This window comes from Macaca thibetana, chromosome 1 (genome assembly GCF_024542745.1).
Source record: "Macaca thibetana thibetana isolate TM-01 chromosome 1, ASM2454274v1, whole genome shotgun sequence".
NCBI classification, from domain to species: domain Eukaryota; kingdom Metazoa; phylum Chordata; class Mammalia; order Primates; family Cercopithecidae; genus Macaca; species Macaca thibetana.
In genome coordinates this window covers 102,272,633-102,294,659 of record NC_065578.1, presented here as the reverse complement: position 1 = coordinate 102,294,659, position 22,027 = coordinate 102,272,633, and the positions used below count along the sequence as shown (strand labels likewise).

Sequence of the window (22,027 nt, the reverse complement as noted above, 5' to 3'; positions counted from 1 at the left end):
TCCCAGGTTCAAGCGATTCCCCCGCCTCAGCCTCCCAAGTAGCTGGGACTACAGGCACGTGCCACCAAGCCCGGCTAATTTTTTGTATTTTAGTAGATACCGGGTTTCAGCATGTTGGTCAGGATAGTCTTGATTCTCTGACCTCTTGTTCCTCCCGCCTCAGCCTCCCAAAGTGCAGGGATTAGAGGTGTCAGCCACCCGGCCCGGCCTTCTTTTGCATTCTTGTCAGTTAGAAGCTCGGATTACCACTAGAGGGCACTATTTCTCTCTGTTATCCAAGTTTTGATGCGAATTAAGAATAAATCACCAAAACGGTGGAAATATTCATTTGTGAAGTATTAAAGAAGTAATATTTTTCACAAAGTGAAAATATAAACCTTTGCAAATATTCTTTTACAGATGATTGATGCAAATGAAATATATTTAAATGTAAAATATTCAGAAAAAGGTGCCACTATTTTATTTTGGTTGCAGTTATACCTACAGAATTACATTGAAGAGATATGTGTGCGTATTACCATATATAAAATCAACAGAAGAGCAAAGTAAAATATCTAATGAAAATATAAAAAGAAAAGACAATTTTCTAACATATCACATTTAGACTATAAAATAATTAAATAAATATTTATGACATGTGGTATTCAATATTTGTAATTTCAGGGACCACCTGGGAAGGATGGGCTGCCAGGACACCCTGGGCAACGTGGGGAGACTGTAAGTGACCTTGTTACTCTTATTAAAAATTCCCATCTCTAGCACTTCATCAGTTCATAGAAAGCTACTTTATTATGAACATTTCAATTACTAGGTTGAGAAAAATGGAAAAATTAATTCCATTAAGCCTTTTGTTGAAATATATACATAAATTAGTAAATAGACCCAAGAAATATATTTCAGGAAATAGGATGTTAGTTGATATGATTGTTCTTATTGTCAATAGCCGCATTTTAAGGATGAGCTGATGGAGAAGACACTATTAGTTTTTGGACATTGCCTCAAGATTGTCCCTCTGACTCTTTTCACTGAAGCCTGTTTACAGATACATTCCACTCAAACCCATCATCTCTCCACTCTCCAAAGGCAACAGATTACAAATAGTCGTGCACAGAATACAACATTTTTAAAATCTAGAACTAAAAGATTAAATATTTGCTGATATTGGACCCATTAGCTATAATTGGTTGGGAACTATGGCAAAAGCATCCTTTCATGTGAAATAGGAAAAAGTAAATCAGAAATGGTGACTAAATTTTACTGAAAAACTACAAATAATATAAAAGTAAACAAATCTGACTGAATAACTTACCATGTGTATAACAATTTGGGCGGAGAGGAAACTGGCAGCTCAGTGATGGTTTGAGGATCCTGGTGAGCTCATTTATTTTGCTCCTGTTAAAAACCAGGCATCTGGCTATCCCAGTGGATTGTCATTCTGGTCAGAAATCATCATGGGTTAGCATGTCTCCATGGAATCAGTTCTTGCTTCTCACCAATGATTACTTTTATCCAGATTTCTCAAGGAAACCACAAATACAGACTACCTTTGCCTATGCGGTTGAAAATCATGTTAGGGTATTTGGCCAGCCTGAATACATATTGGAGTTGCATAGCAGTGTCCTATAATAAATCTGAAATCTGAAAAGATTATGATTTTTCTGCTATGGAGGAAAGAATCTGTTAGCAGCCACCCAATTATTGCCTTGCTTACCATGTGGCAATTCTTAGTTTCACTATTTCTTAGCTTTAGCCAGATGGGAAACTTTGGAGTCTTGGACTTCTAAAGCAAAGTTGAAATATGATTTAGTGAGACCAAAGAATAAACTGTTTGGGTATCTTCTTGGGAAGGATATCTATATGAGGAGCAGAAATAAACTTTCTAAAGGAGAATCAACACTGAATTTACAAATGCATTCTCATTCAAATCTTTCAGCCAAATCATTTTTAATGAAATCATTGTATAACTTCCTGGAAATAACTATAGAATATTCCAAAATGTCTTCTGGGGAAAATATATCTAGATAATTACTGTTATAAAATTCTTTATGTCTATGATTTAATCTGGAGCTTCCACTTCTAATGAAAATACTTATATCACATATAACATTGAGATTTAAACATAGAAGAAAAATAGCATAATGTTTCTAGAATGAATGTTCCTGTTTTGTAGTTTTTCACAGATTAAAGCCAGGATTATTTCTGAAAAATTATATTCCCGATTTCACATCCACTTTAAGGGAATAGTGAATCACCCCATAGCCCCAAACCTTTCTCACTTTGTTCTCTGCTGACCCAGATTCAAAGGACTACCTTGTACAAGAGTCACAATCTAAAGTGGGCATTCTTTGTCATATATTTACTATTTTATTTCAATGGATAAATTTTTAAATGATATTTTAAATTTGTCTCCAGGCAGAAATCCATTAATTAAATGTTTATTCTGACATCTTACATTCATTTGGGTTGTTTCAGTATAATAGAAACTATTCCCAATTTTTCCCGGTGGCCTTAAACAGCTTCAGAAATGGTTTCTATTATATTGAAGTGACCCAAATTTGTCTCAGAAGCATAATGCCAAATCCTATATTGGTCCTAGAATTGGCTTAGTCTTTTAAAGATTATCAAAATAGGAGTCACATTTCTGATGGATCTTAACAGCACATTTTTCAAACTACCTATGAATATGTCAAATTAATTTCCATTTTCAGCAACTTTGAAAAACATAATTGGACTAGCTATTCTAAAATTAAGTGGCAAGTGTAGTCTTATTACATGACAATATTGAACAAGCACACCTTATTGTGAACTGTAAAAGTTTTCCTGTGTAGTTTGTTTGTAAGATCCCCAAGATCAAATGTTTTAGATAGTTGCAAACAGTCTGAATGTTTTGAATGAGCAGACATATGGGCAACGCTGTCTTCCAGCTTTCCCAAATCCATCACTCACACACATGGTCTAGCAGTCAAAACTTCCTCTTTCCCCTTAAGATGTATGAGTGCAAGTCTATGTTGTAATTTTGTCCAGATTTTCTGCAATTAAATATTGATTTGTAATCAAATACATTTAATTAATCATTTTTGCAGTATTTTGTTTGTGTGTGATTCTTGCTCTCACAGTTACTAAGACAAAAAGCTTTCTAACACTTTTTTTAAAAGTTTGGAATTGCCTTTATATCTTCCTGTCCAATTTAGTGATTAAAAATTGGAAGAGGAATAACCCAGACAGAGGAAACAGGTCATACAAACATAGGATGTGTGGCTATTCAGAAAAAGGTAGGAAGATCAGCATGGCTAGAATTTAGGATACATTATCAAAGCAAAGGAAGTAACTGAATTCACACACTGGGCCCCTATTGGCTAGAACTTTGTCATCCGTATGTTTAAAAATGAATTTATTATGTTTGGTTTTGTGGGTGATGATTCTGGCTAATGTAAACAAGTGAGTAAACCTTATTTGAAAAACTCAGCAATGGTGAAGGAAAGAGGTGATTCTAGTCTGAATAAGACAGGTCTACTAGGATAAGTGAGAAAAAGCTGTATTTGAGGGAGCTTCTCAGGTGACGCATTCAGATGAAATAACGGATTAAGTATGGGCACTGAAGAAAAGCCTGGGATATGAAAACACTCCATTATAAAGGCGGGGAACACAGAAGGAAAATCAAAAGAGAAGATACAATCAGCAAGTTCCATGTTAGGAATGTTGAAGAGAGAGCATGATATACAATTGGAAATTTCTAGTAGGCACTTACCGTGCGAGTTTTAGGGCTCATACTGATTAGAGGTTTATAAACAGTTGGGAGTGGAGGAATTCATCAGCACAGAGATGGCAATTGTGCTCATGGAGGTTGTTGAGATAATCCAGGGACACACATACATATATGTGCACTTGTATAAATGTGTTTATGTATCTGTGTATGTGTGTATGTAAATCTGATAACAGATTTCCAAACCAACTAGTTACTGAAAAATTACAATTAAGTGACTAATATAATTATAAAATGCTAAATAAATTTTATGACTTTCCCCTCAGAATTGATTGGTTTTGCCATTGATAATGATAGCTCAAATAGAACTCTGAAAGTCTGAATTAATAGATTTTCAAAATAGAAGAAATCTATTTTCTTTCCCTGTAGCATCAATTGCAATAATTACAGACTCTTATCTGTACCTACTTATACAATTTTATTATTGTAAATAATTCATTCATAGTTATCAGGAGCATTGTGATACAAACGTGAGATTGCTAGTTCCTACCCATTTTTTTCCTAATCTTATTACTTTCAGTCTGACTAGATGTTATAGAGAATAAAATATTCAGTTATTTGAAAACTTCTTCTCCCAATATTTTCTATCTACTTCTCCAGCTGTTAAAAGTAACTTAACTCTCATGAGTAAGAAATTTACCTATCTTAATACAATTATGTGGAATGAATAACCCACAGCCTAGAGAAATATAAATACCAGAATATATGCCCAGAAGTTTTATTTAGTGAGTATATTCTGCTCAAATCAACCAGATATTTTAATGACTGCATTATTTGCAAAATGCATTTACAACTATATCTCTTGAATTTCTTACAAGAAAGAATGTTGATAAATACTAAAATAATTACTGTGCAAAGCATTATTTTAGTAGGTCTATTTTTATATCTTGTTTTATGAGATTTTAGAAATACAATAGAGAGAAATGTATTAATATCACTGTGAATTTATTTCTGTATAAACAATCAGTAAACTGTTTCAAAGAATGTCTAAATCATCATTTATTTCATCCATAAACATTCCTGGGTTAAAATTCTGTATGTTGTTTGACCTGGTGGAACAGGGCAAAGAACACGTTTTTTTGCTCTAGGTTAATTTATTAAAGGTAATTGTTGCCCTAGCATGTGAAATGTTGAAATGGCAAATTTTGAATTTTAATGAAAACTGAAATAAGTTTGACATATTAAACTTATATTTAAGCATTTGAAAATAAATATTTTTAGTCAATGGGTGACTTTCTTTTAATGTGACTTATTCAGCTAACTCATAGAATTTTGATTTATGCTTTGTGTTGTGTGTAGCTTTTACAGATAATACTTTGCCTTCTTAGGGATTTCAAGGCAAGACCGGCCCTCCTGGGCCAGGGGGAGTGGTTGGACCACAGGTATGTTCCTTTGCTTTATTTCCTGAGCAAGATTTATTTATTTTTGTTTATATTTTAACCTTCCTAAGTTGTGTAAAATCTTCTAAATTTATTATGATTCAAAATGATGTATTTTTTATTTCAGATTGTATTTAAATATGTGCAGCTTTCGTACATCAAATGAAACCAACAAACTATTACTTAACTAAAGCAACTTTTCAATTGCCTGTAAGAATAAAAGAGAAGAATAAAATAAATGAAAATAAATCAGAAAGTTCACACTGAATTTAACACTAAAGCCTGACTATGACACCATCTACTAATAAAAATACAAAGTTCCTTATAAATAGGTGGGCCATCATCTTTTTCTAGAATTTTAAATTATAAAATGACTTCATGTTTTTGAGTATAAATTAGATTTAGAAATTTACATCCTAAAATTTTAATATTTGTAACATATTAGGTCTTTCTTAAGATTTTTGCCTTCATAATAATGAATTATATCAGAAATAAATATTAATTATCTTTGAGGATATACAAAATAATGGAAGAGACAAGGATTTCTTTCACGATAGGTGGCAGAAGAAGTCTCAAAAATTAGTGCAGTATCCTGAGTTATAGTATGAAATAACTATAAAGAGTAATTCATGGTAATAGAAAATAATGTTTTTCTTCCCTGGCAAAGCATATTGACTGGGCAGAACACATTTAATTTAGTGGGCTGGAATTTTCCCCCCACTAATAACAAATTATAACAAAGGAGCAAAAGCAGGTAAATACATGTTTTAGTTATTTAATTGGTTTAGTCTTTTCTCTGTCTCTAAATAGTTCTCAACACTGTAACACACACATACACGCCCACACGTGCACACGCACACACACATGCACATCCAAACACACACACACACACACATACACACACACGCACACACACACACACACATCTAGAGAAACAGAAAAACTGCGTTTTGTTGTTAGGAATATGTGTAACAGAAGCAAAAATGAAGAATTATTGGATTTGTTGATTATTTCAGAGGTTAACCCTGAGCCAAGGGGAATGTTATGTTATTTTATAGAGTGTGTAAACATGAATACTTATTTGTGCTAAAGGCTTCTTTTTAGCTGCTTATCAGTTTTAGTTAAAACATTATATATACTTTCGCAGTAATTAGAAAGCTTCCTCCAAAAAACTTTTATTTTTTCTGTTTAAAACAACTTTATAATTATTTTCTGTGAGAAAATTTAACCAGAAAAAATATTCCTCTTATACTTAATATCCATAAACAGAAATGGAATTAGATTCTTAACTAAAATATAAACATCATGGAACATAACTGAATATTTTAGGACCTCACATCTTTCAAAAATACAGTTCTGTTCACTGTGGTTATCTAAAACTTCTGAGACTTGTGTTTCTTTTTCTGTTCCCCTGCTGACATTAAGGCATAAAAATACTGGGTGTTTTACTGAAGATGCACCTTCACCAAATTACATTTTTTATTGGTCCTTTTTAAGAGAAAAAATATCCAATAGCCTATTTTAAATGTAGCCATACTTTCATGTGAAGACAAAAGATTTGGTTTAATGGGAATGATATAGATTGCAATACTGAATATCCACTGTTTTCTTTAAACAGTTATGTGAATCTCTGATCATTTTTGTCTCAGTGGTGATAGCTGTTCAATTATGATTAATTCTGTATTCCTTACTGTTCAGATTCTGGTGTTCAGATAGTTAAGAAGACATCATGTTTTTGATAAATGTTTGCACATTAATGTTAAATTGAAAAGTTACAGCAATCATATAATTAAAGGAGTTTAAACCTAGAAGTGTATACCTAAATTGGGACAGGTAGATTCCTTATCCAAGATAAACAGTTAAGAATATGTTGCAGTTTTAGGAAAAAAATATATATATGCTTCATAAGCAAGTACAGGAACATGTTCTACTGTTTAACAACATTAGCATCTAAAAATTTGCCCTTTATTTAACTTCAATCCTTCATTTTGCTTTTTATTAAGATAGAGAGTAACTGATCACCATCCTCTATTTATACACGAAAGCTTGTTATACTCAAGCACCACAAAACAGCACCACTCAAGGGACACATAAGTGACCTGATATTTTTCACTTTGGCATTTGCTGCAATTTAAGGCAGCTGAGCATTTGTTATAGCTTTTGACCGGAAGGAACTGCCGACCCGTACTCACTGCCTTCAGGATCCCCTGCCACGTTCCCTAGACTTTGTCAAATGAATATAAATTAATAGTAGAGAAGTTTTAAGCTTTTGGAAATTCCAAGGAGAACCACTGGTTTTTTGGGTTCTCAAGGCCCTAAGTTTATTTTTAAACAGTGATTCATTGAGTGGCTACCAATGTGGTTTCTATGCCTCTTTACGAAGCTGATTTGACACCTCATATGAAAAGAAGGAATGGCATAAAACTGTATTTAAAAATCATAGTTTTAATAATAGTTGGACTTGCCCCACTCTGCAGAAATTATTGTATTAAGCAAAGAAAACATCTTTTTGGACTTTATTTATGTGCTTTCCTTTTACACTCAGATTCTAACCAAGATTATATAAAATCTTTTTAGACTCTTACTTGATATGCTACTTTCAGTGCTTTATATAAAGTATTTTGTAAGATGTCATGAGAGTAAATGAGGATGATACACTTTTGTAAATGGGAATAATACTGTTTTTGAGTTTGTGTTATCTTTGCCAAAAATAAAAGAGCAATCTAAAGTGGTTTTGCTTATCTAATTTAGGGACCAACCGGCGAGACTGGTCCAATAGGGGAACGTGGGCATCCTGGCCCTCCTGGCCCTCCTGGTGAGCAAGGTCTTCCTGGTGCTGCTGGAAAAGAAGGTGCAAAGGTACAACATGCTTCAGAAATTTTTTTGGCCGAAAACTTTAATTTATATTTCACTATACTCACCACTTGTCAACAGATTCCATTTAAATGAGTGTCAGAAGATGTGTCAGGGAAATATTTAGTGTGCGTTTATTATACTCCAAGATATTGCCCAACGTTTACATAAGACTGTTAGCTCCATTGACCATAAAATCTTTAATATACATATACCCTTAAATGTAGGTAGTGGGAACTTCATTTTAATGCATATGACAATCCACCCAATATTCTCATCATTAAATAAGATTCAAATTTTACTTACAGTAGTTTAGAAGTAATCACAATTTTGTTTGTAGAAATATGTGTAGAAATTAATCTGTCTTGATGGATGTTTATTATATTCTTTAGGGTGATCCAGGTCCTCAAGGTATCTCAGGGAAAGATGGACCAGCAGGATTACGTGGTTTCCCAGGGGAAAGAGGTCTTCCTGGAGCTCAGGTATAATCAATATCTATATAGATAAAGCAAGTGATTCAAATTGTTTATTAGAAGCATTTTTTCCCAGAACTTAAAGAGCGATGAGTAATTAAGGGAATATATGTAAACATATGCATTTGATTATTGTTATATATGTGTGTATATATGTAGTTATGTCTAAAAACATTATCTGACATCCTTATTTTATTAATCAGATATCTCTTCCTATTGGTATTCGAGTCATAGAGATTCATTTGCTTTATTTTTTCACTTTTCCCAGGGTGCACCTGGACTGAAAGGAGGGGAAGGTCCCCAGGGCCCACCAGGTCCAGTTGTAAGTAGGATGATAATAAATAGCCAGACAATCATGGTTGAGAATTACAGCTCTTCTTTCATTACTCTCATGCTGTGATTCCAGTGTGTGGGAGAGAAAATAAACACATGTCAATCAAATCAGTCAATGCCTAGTTCCCACTAATTGCATACACTAATGAATGCAGAAACAGAAGGGTTTAGATGATTGGAAATATTTGCTTCTGCTGCTGTCAGGAGGTAAAAGGAGATATCTTGCTTCTTACGGTTCCCAAGGAAATAAATCCTCATTATGAGTAATAGAAGCTCATAGTCACGGAAGGCCTGGAGAGGCTGTAGTTTGAAATTTTTACTTCATTTACATCTATTATTTTAAAATTACTTACAAAATAAGATTTGATTTTTTATAAATTATATTCTATCATTCATTTATTATAAAACATATTCAATTTGTTTATAAGTACTTGATGAGACTTGAATTTTTCAATGATACAAAAGACATAAGCATAAAAGCATAAAACCCGTAAGCATAATCTTATATATTATCCATATTTCTTTATTTAATCAAAACGTTATGAAATAATTGGCAAATGAGTAAATATCAGATTTTTGCCTCATCTTTTTTCTTGAGATGCATATCAATCCCTCAGAAAACAATTGAATGTATGCTTCATTTTTTAATAAATTCACCTTTATTCTTATCTGTACACTGAAATTTCACTATAACAGTCAAACTGCCGTATTTAGTGTTTTCTTCTCATTTTCTTATTTCACCAACCTAAAAATGCTGAAAGTTGCCTTAAAGGCCCTCTCAACTTCCTCTCACATAATATTTATTAGTTCTGCTTCCAAAATATTTTACTAATTTTTCCCCTTTTCTTCATTTCTACCGCCACTGTCTTTGTTCAGATTCTTTCCTCTTCCTTTCTCTTTGACTAATAACATCTTATCTTTGGATTCATTTTCTTATCCTCTGCAGTCTGTTTCACCTATAGAATACTAGTTTAGCATACATCCTTAACTATGGCATTCCTCTGTCATACCCATCCTAGAGCTCCACACTGCCTTCGGAAACCAAGCTCTTTATCCTAGCCAGCAAGTCATCTTCAAAGTTCAACCCCAATTTCTATAGTCTTTTTTTTTTTTCTTCATGCTCACCACTTCAATTCTACCCAATTTAATGCATTGAATGTTTTCTTGCTTATCAAAACCATGACCTTTTCAATTTTGAAAAGAGTATACTGTATACTTTTCCCCTTCCTCCAGGAAACTCCAGTTTTTCTCTCTCTACTTGAGGAACATCCTACTCATCCATAAAGATAACTCTTAAGTGTTAAATCTCTGTAAAGTTGTCTTTGGATAATTTACCTCCATTTCATGTATTGGTAAAAATCCCCCCCCCACACACACACCCACACCCACTGCCCTTTATTATATCTCCATGTTTAGAGATTACATTGGAATATAGTTGATCATCTCTCGCATCAGGCTGTGAGTTACCTGTATTATTTTGGTTACTCACAATATGGTGCCTGAAGCACAGTAATCATCTCACACCTACTCATTTGAATTATTATGAATCCTAATATTGGAATAAAGTTTATACAGAATTACTTAATACTGGGAATACAACAAGTATATCATTTTTCAGATTGACTCACATGATACTTACTTTACTTCCCTCACATCATATCACAACCATTGAGATAATTATGGAAACGTGGTAAAGATATTTTTTAAAGAAAATATATCTTGAAAACTGTATTAGACTTCCACTGGAGTTCATAAAATTATGAACATTTTCTAATATTCTCAAAAGTTAGTGGCAGTAGCATTAGCAGAAACAACAACTTAATAAGACAAAAGTTCGTATTTGGGTATAGAATCTTCTAAATTTCAGTAAAATGAGATCAATTTAACCAGACCTTCAGATTCTAAAGATATACTGTAGGAATAAATGATGCTTTAAGAGCAATACACACTGAACTAATTATCTGAGCTGTGACTACAAGGATTAAATTATTTTAAGTTGTTTTTCAGGGACCAAGCACTGAAGCTGTCTCAGGGGTTGGGAACAGTTGAAACCAGTGTATTTGTAGGCTGCATACTATGTCCAGGGGATAGAATTTTCAAGATATTAATTGAAAAATGTATCGCTACATGTAGAATAACATTAAATATGATATAAAAATCAAATGTACTTTTATTTATTTGGCTTCAATTGTGTATTTGACAATTATTACTTACTTTGTTATATGCAACTGGACATCACAGTAGATATTCCTTGAGATAAAATAGGATAAACAATTTTGAACAGAAATATACCAAAGACTAAATATCACTGTAAGTTGGTTGGTGATTAAATGCCTAATGACATGCAAACAATAAATGTTAATTCTATGAGTGAGGTAGAAAGATAATAAAAATAAGGGGAAGGGCCATGTGGAAAAGATGACCCTTGAACTTGGCTTCACAGAGTGCAGAACATTACAAAAATCACTGAAAAGAAAGAAAATATTAGGAAAGGGATACGATGTTTAATTAGTATCTGTGTTTGCCCAAGTGGGACAAAATTTGGGAGACGGTCTAACATTTGTTGAATTCTTGCTAGCATCCAAGCACTGTGCTATTTTACATAATAAAAAAACTAAATCACTAATGCAACATGTAATATAATTACTGAAGCTCTAAAATTGCAAGATGTAGTCATTTGAATATTTGAAATGTACAGAGCAAGTGGAGTAAACAAATTGAAGTTTTGAGAAAACAAATCTGTCGTTAGTGTTTAATATATAACAGAGATAGGAGAGAATAGATCACAAAAGGCCATTGACCAGTGTCAACATTGCAGTGAGCTGATGACTAGGGCAGTGTGGAATCCAAGGACAGTGCTGATGTAGCAAACATGGAGGGGGCAAGATAGTAAGTTTTAAGACTAATATTTGATATGGGCAGTGAGGACAAATGAAAACTGAACAATGACCTCAAGCTTATGTCCTTGAGAGAATGACAGTTTGGTGATGTCTTCCGTGCCTAGAGCAGTTTTACCTCATCAAGAACAACAACAAACAAAAACCAGAAATATTCACACACACAAAAAAACTTAAAACCTCTTGGCAGTCAAAAAAAATTACAAATTACCTTTGTAATTTTTGATTATCTACTTTGCTAATAGATGTGCTTGATAGATGCTCACTGTGTTTATTTGAAATTAATACCCATTCTCATATTCACAAATCAAATATGCAAACATCAACCAATTAAAATTATTCCTTAAAGTTGTTGGAAAGTGATTCACTAAAAGGAAGACACCATACACATTTATTAGTTCCTAACACTGTTGTTTTAATTGCTGCAGAATATAGTGAAGAGGTGCATGATGATGACCCGGTTCATAACAAGCCTTAGTTTACTCCATTTAAAGTGATTACATCACATAAAATTTGATTTTGATTTTTTTTTATTCCAAATGACAGACAAAAACTGGATGGTTTTCTAAATGTGAAGTATAATTTATCTAGAAAATTAATTCATGTTAATTCTTATCTTTTGGGGTTCAAAACTTACTATTAGGTTCTCTTGCAATTAATATTGGAAAAAAAAGAATGAGGAGTAGAGATTTATTTAAAAGGTAGCAAGTTCTGCTTTGCAATGGTAATAGAAAAGATGATGGCAAAATATTAAAGGGAAGTATTTGATCAGTTGGTGAAAAATGATAAAATTCTGAGTCATAAGGAATAAAGACATAAGAACATCTTCTAAAATTTGCTTTTATAATGGGTATGTCTGAGTTTATATCAATCTCATGTTAACTTTACCTTTAGGATATTGACCAAGTAATGGTAAGTGTAAGACAGGAATTCACAGAAACAGTGATGGGTATTCAGCAGTTGTTTGTATTAAGGAAAAAGCAAAGTGATGAGTTCTAAGGAAGAGAATGTGAAGTCTAAAGGAAATAGAAAAGGGAAATGAAATAATACTGAGTGTGTATTCCTTCAATTCTTATGCTAGATATTTTGTATCTGTGATTTATATCTTTTATTCTTATTCTTGCAATTTGGAATGGTAATTTTTTTTTTCTATTTTATCATTCCATTTTTAAAGATAAAAGATCTGAGGCTTGAAGAAGTATAGAGCTTGCCCAAATTATCTGGGCAAAAATCCATGATAGCACTTTACATAAACTCATTTTCAAGTCATCTTGATCCTTCTAAATCTCTGTGAACAATTTTGTCGAAAGAGAGTGAGAAGAGTTAATATTTCAACTACCTGGGCTTTAATATTACTATTCTCTGTAACTATTGCTTATTTTTAATGAATCAAAGATGAAACTGATTAAACTAATATACAGATTGATTTTTTAATGACTAGATATTTTTCAGAATACCATTGAATTCTTAGTTTCTTTCTCCTATAATACAACTCATAAGGAATGTAGTTGTGCTGTGTATTTCTGGATTGCTAGGGAAATAATAAATTCCCTCATTGCATAGGATACTAATGAACTAAAACTAAAAGTCCTAAGCAGAGCTTTAATCAGCTAACCTTATCGCTCACAGTGATATTTGCAAAGTTTTCATGTGTCCCAATTATGTAGCTTATGCACTATATTCTTACTATATGCTCTAATCCGAGAAAAGAACAAATATAGTATTTAATTCTCATGCATCCATTCAAATGTCATTCTAGCTATTCATTTATAAGTATATTTAGTACCTATTCTCTTTATTTGTAATCCATTTAGTCTGAAGCATAGGTCATTATTATGACACTCCATAGAAGTGGATTTACTGTACTAGGGTGGGTCTAGGTGTATGCCATTGACTTATATTTAGAGAAACTTTATTCGTAAAACAAATAAACTAAAAAGATCTGTTTGAAGATATGGGATATTGCTTTATACAGGGTCCTCTTTATGAATATCCTTGGAAGAAATCTCTTGCTAACCACAGCTTTAAAAATACTTGCAATTTATTTTTTTCAAGTATTCTTTTTGTAGAATATTTTAAATTATTTCTTGTTATTTCTTGAACAGTTAACTGACTTGTTTATTTCTTTAGTCAATTTGAATTACAAAACTTAGAATTCTTTTTGCTTTGGCTTACAGAAATAATGGAGTCAAAATAGAGACGGTACAGAAGATAATGTGTTATAACTATTTTAAAAACTTTTTGAACACAACTTACTATAAAAAGTACCTATGATGTACTTTAACATTGTCTATTACATTTCGTTATAGTTAATACTTTTTAAATACTCGACAAGACCCATGAAATTTATCTTATAACCTACTCATGGATCGTAATCTACAGTTAGAAAAATCCTTGGTCTTGGTATGCATCTTTAGTTTACTAATATTGCTGGCTCCATTTTACTTCAATAAAAAGTTATTTGCTTACCTGTTTTCCTGTTTTTAAATTTATATTGTCTAATACTTTATGCATACTATTTAAGCTGCTATAAGTCTTTTTCTGTGAAAGTACCATAAAGAAATAAATACCTGAAACTATCAGACAATCTATTAAACTGAAGTTATATTGATTCATAAAATGGACCTTGCTGCAAAGAGCTTATGGTTTACTGAGGAGGACAGATAAAGAGCAGATAAAATAACATAGTAAATAATATTAAATATATTAAAAGAACAGAAAACACAAGGGTGAGAACAATGCTTTTTGCCTAAGGAAATTATGTTTGAATTGAAGTTGTAAATAAAAACCAGTTTTATCTATGAAAAGCAGCCTTTCTGTGTGCAAAATTTAGTCTTGAACTGCTCAACACTTTTTGTCCTCTTAGTAATGAACTAGTATTTCAAGGTTAGGGTTCTCTAAAGGTTTTGGTCCTGGGAGTTATTGTATATTGAGGAACGTTCTGTCGTGCTACCACTTATGACAAAATTATACCAATAGGGTGCTGTGACGTTGGGATTTTAAAGTCTATGAAAACAAACTATTCGCTGTATACATGATGTTGTATCCAAGAACTGGTAACAGATGCCAATCAAATCCAGGGCATGTCTTCTGATCTCAAGGGATGTAGTCACTAAGTGGATGTCTTGATGCACACGCAAGACAGAAAGTAGCAAGAGACTGAACATCAAGAGAGAAAGGCAGTGCAGCACTTTTCTGCATGGTGAACGTAAACTGGGTAAATGTTTTCTATGTATGTAAACACATATATGTAAATATATCATGCAACAAATTCTCAGCTTTCACCTACTGCATATATTTTTATAAAACAAAATCAAGAAAAATAATATTTAAGGAAAAGATATTTTCCTTAAATAATCTCTCCTCCAGATATTCTTCACGGTAGAGAACAATCTCATTAACAACAGTTATTTATCTAAAAATGAGATTAAAACAAATATAGTAGTGTGTTTAGTAAAAAGCCTTCTATCTTTACAATCACATGTATATTTTATTCCCAGGAGCTGTGGGAGTTAATATGCAAAAAGTATGTGAGAGGAGCCAAATAACTGGTACAGGGTATATGTCCAGTATTTCAAAATTGTGCGGTGTTGTAGTCTTTGCTCTTTTTCTGTGACTACTCTTATTTGACCATCCCCCCATTGATTCTGACTTTATTTTCCTTCTCTATTTATTATTTCTTCTTCTTTTCATTGCTTCTTTAAGAGTTCTCATTCTCTTCCTATCATAATTCCTATTTCTCTTATTTTGTTACTCTTCATCCTGTTTCTGAGAACCTTCTTTTCCTTGGTTTTTACTTATTCTTCAAGCAAGGGAATAACCAAGGTTTAGAAGGATGGCATATACTGGCATGCCAAGTCAGACTCTATACGTTTTTAGATAAAGCACATTTTCTCCACTGTGACCCAGGTAGACCTTAGTGTAAGATGATTACATCCAACTAGGGATGAGATAAGTGTAGCAATAGTGATGGGGACCAGTGATCAAAATCTGAGGCATTTGATTTGACTTTGATCATTCAGAGTTTATGCTTTAAATTCTGATAATGCTTTATAGTTCATCTAAATTTTTAGTTCACGTAATCTAAAATGTATGTCATGTAGAGAGTGAAAGTTTTGACATGAAGGTCAACTTTTTTTTGTATTTTTTATTTTATTTTATTTTATTTATTTATTTATTTTTTAGAGAGAGTTTTGTTCTTGTTGCTCAGGCTGGAGTGCAGTGGCGCAATCTCAGCTCACTGCAACCTCCGCCTCCTAGGTTCAAGTGATTCTCCTGTCTCATCCTCCTGAGTAGCTGAGATTGCAGGCAACTGCCACCAACCCAGATAACTTTTGTATTTCTAATAAAGAAGGGGTTTCACCGTGTTGGCCAGGCTGGTCTCGGACTCCTGACCTCAAGTGATCACCCACCTCGGCCTCCCAAAGTGTTGGGATTACAGGAGTGAGCCAAGGTGCCTGGCAGAAGGTCAACTTAAAAAGACAAAGCAGACATGCTTTTGCCTTCTAGTTGTATAGCTCTGGTTCATAAGAGCTTTATGTGTTTATACTTCTATTCTTCTCTCTAGTGGGCTGCCTCTTAACTGAATGCTGATGAGGTGACTTGTCTATCACTTTGATTTACTTTATAAATGCTCCTCGGAATATGAAACACCCAGTGAAAATAACTGATAAAATGTTTATTTTGGTGTTCTCATCTGTGTAAAGGATTAGGGAACTACTTCCTATTTCCATTGTTCCAGGAATATAGACCAATGCTATGGCTTCTTGTTTCATTATCATCGTAAGGTTTAGATGAAGGGGATAAAGCTAATACAAAGTAAAGAAAGGTAACTAAGTAGAGAAATGTCAATTCCTCCTTTTTAAAAGCATGTAAATGTTCACTTTTCAGTTCAAAACGAGAGAAAAATGGCATGTTTTCCATAGTTGTTAACATTTAATACTGAAATAACAGAATACTTATGATATTATGGTCATTATAATTCATGAAATTAAACAGATATTATTGCCTTTGGGAAACATGATTTTATTGTCATTTAAATCACATATTAAGAAAATATTATTTCTATAATTTTTAGTTCCTCCTTTGCGTTCTATCTAGGCACTTTTGATGTGTAAAATATCTATCTTTCTTGCAGAGAGACAAGTATACAAATAGTTAAAGTTAGGATTAACAATACTATATTATGTGGGAAAAGCCCTACCCTTCTTTTAACAGGGTATTTTATACCTATTGTTTTGATATTAATTTATTAAAGTATTAAATATGCCATATAATTTTCTGGATCTTAGTTTACTTCTCTGTAAAATTTTACTTCTACAATTATTTGAGATTTTACATCTATTTCTGAAATATGTAACTGTTCATGTACAGTTCTCTAACATATATTAACATTTATACTTTTTGACAGGCATTGTTCAAAGAACTTTAGCTATATATTAAACATGATAAAAACCTGATGACAAACTTTCTGTCTCTATTATGACAGGCATTGTCCAAATAACTTCAGATGTATCATAATAAGCATCACAAAAACCTGACAACAAACTATTTCTCTCCATCTATATCAACAAAAGTGACCCATAGAGAGTTTGCATAAGATCAGAAAGCTAGTGGTTCCAGTGCTAGAAAGGGAAAGATCATACACTTAATTGACACATTTATTTATGGTGTACTATGTGCCAGTAACTACTCAAACTGCTGGGGATCATTGAAAAAAAGAAAAAAACCTCTACCTTTGTGAAGTTAATCATTATCTATTTTACCTATGCTGAAAGACAATCATTCAGTTTAGATATAATAGTTTATTTATCTGACAATTATAAAGCCCCTTGTTCTTTAGCCAGCTGTAGAGCAATACAAAAATGTCTCACTATACATGCCTACTCTTTATAGAAACAAATAAAAAGTGTATACACAATGTGAGTTTCTCAAGGGCTGCTTCCTGCCATAAAGCATTTCATATTCACAGTCAAGTGTCACAAGAGAATAGATTCTCACTGGTGATGAATATAGAGTTTTTAGCTGAATGTGTAAATGGGACCTTCTTTTCATATTGGGTTTAAATTTTTGTTTAAAAAAATAGAACTTCTCCAGTGATTCTGTTGAGAATAAAGGATTCATAAGTTTATTCTTTTAAAGTTGGCCTGGGAATATTTGAATAAGATTTGCAAATTTGCTATGTCATTTGCTTGATTGGTAGATACCATCAGAGATTTTCACTTTTCATTTATAGATGTATAAAATAAAATTATAGCAGAGCATGCTGTTATTACAAACATCTAGGCTTAAAGAGTGTTTGAAATAACTAATAGAAAAAGAAATTGCAGTTGTACTTTAGGGCATGGATATACATGCCAAAAGTCTCCTCTTGTTTTCATTTGTTGTTTCAAAGTTTATGAGCTGTGACAAGATCATGAGCAATATTTTAACTACAGAGAAGTAATATATTCTCAACACTAATTTTAATGCAGGTTCCACAAGCAAGATGGCAATTTGAAATTTAATCTTATGAATGCTCCAAGGGAGAAATTGCAACAGTTAAACTTTGTAATAAAAAATAGTATACAGTGTCTGGCTGGGTGTGGTGGTTGTTGGCTGTAATCTCAGCACTTTGGGAGGCCGAGGTAGGCGGATCACGAGGTCAAGAGATCGAGACCATCCTGGCAAACATGGTGAAACTATATCTCTACTAAAAATACAAAAATTAGCTGGGCGTGGTGGTGTGAACCTGTAGTTCCAGCTCTTCTAGAGGCTGAGGCCGGAGAATCATTTGAACCTGGGAGTTGGAGGTTGCAGTGAGCTGAGATTGCGCCACTGCACTCCAGCTTGGTGACAGAGCGAGACTCCATCTCAAAAAAAAAAAAAAAAGTATACAGTATCTACAAACTATACACATTGCCATAGAGTCAAATCAGCACTCTGTCTCTTCTTGAGATACATTAAAATAATTATTAAAATATTTCAATTAATAAACATACTTAAGTATAAATTTAATAACCATTATTTTCATAAGTAAAAGTCATGGCTTATTTTCATATAACATATCAATCATAATGCATCCAGTTAAGGTAATTTTTTTTTTCATTTTGAAACCATTTCTTATGGGGAAGATATACATTCAATTGCTTTTTTCCTGCAAATTTGAAAATTTTCTCTTGATTACATATGTGTATATTTGAAGCCTAATTTTTTTTTTGTTGTTTTTTGTTTTTGTTTTTGTTTTTGAGATGGAGTCTCTCTCTGTTGCCCAGGCTCTAGAGTGCAGTGGCGTGATACCGGCTCACTTTTAAGTTCTGCCTACCGAGTCCACACTACTCTCCTGCCTTAGCCTCCTGAGTAGCTGGTACTGCAGCTGCCCACTACCGAGCCCAGCTAATTTTTTGTGTTTTTAGTAGAGACGGGGTTTCACCGTGTTAGCCAGGATGGTCTCGATCTCCTGACCTCGTGATCCGCCCACTTCGGTCTCCCAAAGTGCTGGGATTACAGGCATGAGCTACCATGCCCGGCCTGAAGCCTAAATTTTTAACACGTTCAACGTGTTTGCATATATAATAAAAACACAAATGCACTATAGTTATTTAATGCATACAATCAACATGTTATTCTTTGTTAATATGAATTAAGAGAGCATGGAGATATTTACTACTCAGAATGTAGTGCCAAGGGCTGCATTAATTCACTCCAAAAATAATGGTAGAGCTCCTAGGTACTGTAAGAGAGTGTGTAAGGAATACTTTGAAGGATCTCATGCTTCTTATTCTCAGGAAAATACAATTTTTTGGTAAGATAGTATATTAGTCCATTTTCATACTGCTATAAAGAACTGCCCAAGACTAGGTAATTTATAAAGGAAAGGGGTTTAATTGACTTACAGTGCAGCGTGGCTGGGGAAGCCTTGTGAAACTTACAATCATGGTGGAAAGCAAAGGGGAAGCAAGGCGCCTTCTTCACAAGCAGGAAGAAGTGCTGAGCAAAGGGGGAAGAGCCCCTTATAAACCATCAGATCTCATGAGAACTCACTCATTGTCACGAGAACAACATGGGGGAAACTGCCTCCATGATTCAACTGTCATAACCTAATTTCTCCCTTGATTATGGGGATTATGAGGATTATGGGGGTTACAAAGCAGGATGAGATTTGGGTGGGGACACAAAGCCTAACCATGTCAGATGGTTATTGACCTGGGTCAAAACAAAACAAAACAAAAAGCTGGAATTTTAGTAGTATAGGAAAATACCAGAGATTTTCCATGTCAGAAGACAAGTGTGACCAAATATTCAGAGGTAAAAATGGACATATTGTGTTAGAGGGGCAGTGATAGATGTAATATTTTTAGGAAAAAATAATGTTCAAAGTAAAATGCTAAAATATAAAGTAAAGAAAAATCTAAGTATGTGAGTTGAGTATTTTTCTAGGATGACTGAGGATAAATATGTCAAAAAGATGCATTAAACCACACTATTTCAGAGTTCAGCATAGGTGAACTCTGAAATCAGGAGGGAAGCCTAGTGAAACAGTACCATGGTGTCTCCAGTGAAATGTGTTGAAAAGTTACCAAAAGTGAAAACAGCTCTTTGTTTTTGAAAATTTCAAATGAACTTATAAACAATAGTGACAAAGAGCAGAGATTCTTTTTATTTTTTTCTTTTGAGACAGAGTCCTGCTCTGTCACCCAGACTGGAGTGCAGCAGTATGATCACAGCTCACTGCAGCCTTGACCTCCCTGGGCTCAGGTGACCCTCTTGTCCTGAATAGCTGAAACTACAGGTGTATGGACCTACAACCAAATAATTTTTGTATTTTTATTAGAGAGGGGGTTTCACCATGTTGTCCAGGTCTCGAACTCCTGGCCTCAAGCAATCTGCCCACCTTGGCCTCCCAAAGTGCTGAGATTACAGGCATGAAACACAGTGCCCGGCCAAGAGCAGAGATTCTAATGACTTGTGTAGCAAAGGTCAAATGAACTAAATGAATGATGGAGAATGGCTATTTGGATAAAGGAGATAAGCATTTTCATCAATTCCTTTAAGTTTTTTCTTTGTTTGTTTTAGAGAATGTTCAACCAATATGAGCTTGTTCTGGTAGAAGTAGCTCTTAAATGGCTATATTTCTTCCACTTATTAAAATTTAACACAATTCATTGTACCCATGAGTTTTATGGGTACAACGAGTCAAGGAAATTTTGTTCTCACCATTTATAAACTGCTAAGTATTGTAGGAAAAAACTTGGTAGTGAATTAAGGCACAGAGACCTTGAGTCTATGGTCTTTAACTTAAAACTATACAAGTCATACAGCAATAAAATTATATTATGTATGCAAAGTACTTAGCACAATAATTGTTAATTAGTAGGCATAATAATTGGAGATTAGTTAATTCTCTTAGAATGGATTTCCAACCTTTGCTGATTATCCCGTTTTTCATTCTAGTCTAGTAACCATTAGCTTTACCATAGCCTAGTATGATATCTTCCTAGGGTAGTCTTTGAACAGTCAGAGTTTAAATAGGATTAAAGAGAGAAAATTTTTACGGCCTGACAAATTAAAATTGCACCTCTTTTTGAATAGCCAGTTACAAATGAAATACTGCAGGAGTTAAATCAAATGCTTATTCTAGGTTTGATAAAACTAATGGGTAGCAATCATTTTGTGAGGGTTAGAAGTGAAATACTAAACAAAAATGTAATATAGTCACCTTGTATGTACATTGATCCTCAATAAATCAGCTTTTCAGATTAGTGGAGATTTATCTTTAGTGGTATTAATTTTAACTTGAATAGAATAACACTAGTTGCATCATGTATTGTCTTCTGTTGATGTGTTTCTGTTGCCAAAAAAGGAGAACTTTTATTACTGATTTTTTTTCTTTCCTCTATTTTTAGTAATTCAAGAGACACCTTTGCATTCCTCTCAATTCATAGCCCTTGTTCTTCTTGCTCTTCTCCTTATCCACTTCCTGTGCTTTTTTCTTCCTTCCTGACCTCCCTCTCAAAGAATTGGAGGCAAATATTTGTGTTCTTTTTACTCTTAGGGTTGCTCATTTTGAATGTACAACACTAAGAGGATTTTATTATTTTTTCTTCTGCATTGACTTCTAGAATCATTCACCAGGAGTCTGTTACTTGGTTAACAGTAATACAAATTGTGGTTGACTATTTTATTCATAAAATATTTTAATATTATTAAATTAAATTAAAAAAATACATTGACAAAAGAGTATATGTTTATTATCTAAAAAGTACTAACTGCAATTTTCTCTTGTAACTATAGCCTCCTCTTTAGTATTTGGAATACTTCATTGGTAAAAATAGAGTTTACATACAACTC

General features: G+C 33.3%; 1 protein-coding gene across 2 annotated transcripts in view; it reads left to right on the top strand.

Moving 5' to 3' along the window:
- COL11A1 (collagen type XI alpha 1 chain) overlaps positions 1-22,027 on the top strand; it is a 219,223-nt gene that overhangs the window by 134,214 nt on the left and 62,982 nt on the right. For both annotated transcript variants that reach the window (XM_050778638.1, XM_050778648.1), the window contains 5 exons: positions 664-717; positions 5,092-5,145; positions 7,894-8,001; positions 8,388-8,477; positions 8,737-8,790. In XM_050778638.1, coding sequence (XP_050634595.1) covers positions 664-717; positions 5,092-5,145; positions 7,894-8,001; positions 8,388-8,477; positions 8,737-8,790 — 360 coding nt within the window. The remainder of the gene's footprint in view (positions 1-663; positions 718-5,091; positions 5,146-7,893; positions 8,002-8,387; positions 8,478-8,736; positions 8,791-22,027) is intronic.